Source organism: Photinus pyralis, unplaced genomic scaffold (genome assembly GCF_008802855.1).
Source record: "Photinus pyralis isolate 1611_PpyrPB1 unplaced genomic scaffold, Ppyr1.3 Ppyr1.4_LG6, whole genome shotgun sequence".
In the NCBI taxonomy this organism is placed as follows: Eukaryota; Metazoa; Arthropoda; class Insecta; order Coleoptera; family Lampyridae; genus Photinus; species Photinus pyralis.
The window spans coordinates 23,482,061-23,484,736 of NW_022170663.1; the positions used below are offsets into that span (position 1 = coordinate 23,482,061).

At 35.0% G+C, this 2,676-nt stretch overlaps 1 protein-coding gene across 1 annotated transcript; it reads left to right on the forward strand.

The window, feature by feature from the left end:
- The first annotated feature begins 1,386 nt into the window (after positions 1–1,386).
- LOC116173050 lies at positions 1,387–2,009 on the forward strand. The gene is made up of 4 exons (XM_031490336.1): positions 1,387–1,474; positions 1,528–1,558; positions 1,612–1,737; positions 1,791–2,009. The coding sequence occupies exons 1-4, from the start codon at positions 1,430–1,432 to the stop codon at positions 1,892–1,894; spliced, it is 306 nt and encodes a 101-aa protein (XP_031346196.1). The 5' UTR covers positions 1,387–1,429; the 3' UTR covers positions 1,895–2,009.
- Positions 2,010–2,676: the final 667 nt, after the last annotated feature.

A 2,676-nucleotide genomic window follows, 5' to 3' on the forward strand; every position in this document is an offset into this window, starting at 1 on the left:
TTTAAAAATCTCGTTCCTAACCTCAAATATTGGGAAAATGAGTAATTAATTAATCAATAAAAAAGCTTAAATTGTATCTTAATTTACTTTTCATGTATTTCCGGTATTTGTCGATGGCGCGAAAGAAAAGCACCCTACACTTTGAGGTAGCCCCTTGGAAAATTAAACAAATGAAACACGATGCATTATAAAATAATAACAGCCGTAATTTGTAAATTATTCTGCTGCGACCACGAACCATCGCCGCCAGCATATTAAATGCTTCTTGGTTAGAAATCGGCATTTTAGAAAAGATTACACATTCAAAAGACTACACTTTCTGAATGTAAACACAGCAGAATAATTTACAAATTACGGCTGTTATTATTTTATAATGCATCGTGTTTCATTTGTTTAATTTTCCAAGGCCTACCTAAACGTGTAGGGTGCTTTTCTTTGGCGCCATCGACAAATACCGGAAATACATGAAAAGTAAATTAAGATACAATTTAAGCTTTTTTATTGATTAATTAATTAATCTTATTTTCCCAATTTTTGAGGTTAGGAACGAGATTTTGAAAAACTGTTTTCACTGGCTACTTTTTCATAAAGAAAATATCATTCCATTTGATTTTTTTGATTATTTTAGGATTGTGGGTCATAGTGTCAAAACTAGCCCCCCGGCGGAGAAGGATTCAACTAAATTAACTATATTCTCATTGCCCAAGGAATGCTCTTTTCAACGATACCAAATTTGTTACAGCAAGTTATTACAAAAACAGTTGAACGCCCCACACCATCTTTGTTTTTGAAATAAATGAGTTTTTGTTTTTACGAAAATGATAGATAAACTGGTTCTCTTTAAAAATGTGAAAAAAGAATGTTTAGCTTATTATGCGAAATTTAAAGAAATTGCCATTTGGCAGTTACGCCCTGATTTTTAGAACTTGAAAATATTTTCCAGCGATTCTTCATAACCGATTTACCCAATAATTTTTTTTTCCCCGAAGTCGTACGACGAACGGTTCCCGAGATATGCTCGAGGAACGGTCTTATTAGGTCACCCGGTACCTACAACCCTAGCGCAAGAGGCGTCAATGCTTGCGCAATGAGCTGAAATGTAGTAAATAATGTTCTTAATTTTATCACACTAACATAATACAAATTTTACTCTGATATAGCCGAACGTTCCGCTGTATCGCAGCAAAGAATGAACTATTAAAATCGGGCGTATTAAAATTACATTGTTTACATTGATCCCGCGTAAGGTTCGGCTGCATCGTGGTAAACAATGTATTTACGCGTCCCGCGCCATTTGAAATGAAATATAAACTTACACATCCGACACGCATGATTTGATTTACAGCTTCACGTGCCAAATAATATCTACAATAGGTATATAAGTGCAAATCTAGTTACCACTTCATTTGCTATCAGAAAAGGCATAATCATGCATCAAATCGTGTGTGCTCTACTCCTTACATCTTCACTTACGGTTTGTATCGTATTTCCTTTAAACTAGTTTGCACACTAAGTTTACTATCTTAGGGAAACTTCGCAGCACCAGCTGTTTCTACAGGTAGATTGGGCACCGTCTAATATTACTTTAATTCACTGAATTGATGTTCACAGACAACCAAAAACCACAGGATGGTGTTGGAGCTGTTGATGGTGTTGTACCTGTTCATGGTGTTGGACCTGTTCATCCAATTGGTATAGCAGTTAGCGTACCACAGTTTTGGCCCCCTGTTCCTCCAGGTAAATTTGACCTGAAAAATGGAATCGGTCATTGATTCAAATTTCGCCATTAGTGCATTTACCCTCAGACTATGGTTGGTTCCCAACAGTTGAAATAGTACCACAACCTATACCTTTGAATGACGGAAGAATATATCCTTATTATTGGCCGTTTTAATCCAATGGGCACATTTTGTAAACTTGGAGAAATACCTATTAGAAATCTTTATTAATGGAAAATTGAAAAACCACAAATATATATTGGATATAATAAAAGTTTATATTGCAGCAATTACGGTTTTTTTAATTACAGAATATTAGAGCGCTATTGGAACATTGAAAACTACAAAGGTAAATATAATAATAGAATTATATTGTATATTTTATAAAGCACCAACAACATTCTATACGGATAGCTGAGGTGGTCTTTGTAAATGTGTATCCACCACAACAATCAGCTGCACCTGTCAATGCCAGACTAATACTACTAATCATTTGTTGTTCGGTCGTCGTGGGGCAGCTGAAAGAGAAATAAATTTTTAAAAAACGTTCAGGAAAGGTTGGTAGCTGATAGTCGGCGAAAGGGTCTACTATCAAATACAGCACTTGGAAAGAAACTTATTAACACTCTGTAATTGGGCGTAAGCCTGTTGAGGGCCTAGAACAAGAGGGACAATTAATAAATTAAACAAAAATATAGCAAACGAGCTCCTGGGTATGGCTATAGCATGTGCAAAATCAAATTTTAAACCTGATGTTAGTTTTGCTTTTATTTAAAGTGTATATGTATGAAATTTCACTTGAATGCCTCCATAAATAAGCTGCGCATGCGCAAAACCAAATTTTGAAACTGATGTTAAATTTTTCTTTTATTCCAAGTAGTTATGTACCAAATTTCATTTAAATCCCCCTATAAATCAGAAAGTTGGCACTGCGCATGCGCAAAACGAAATTTTGAAA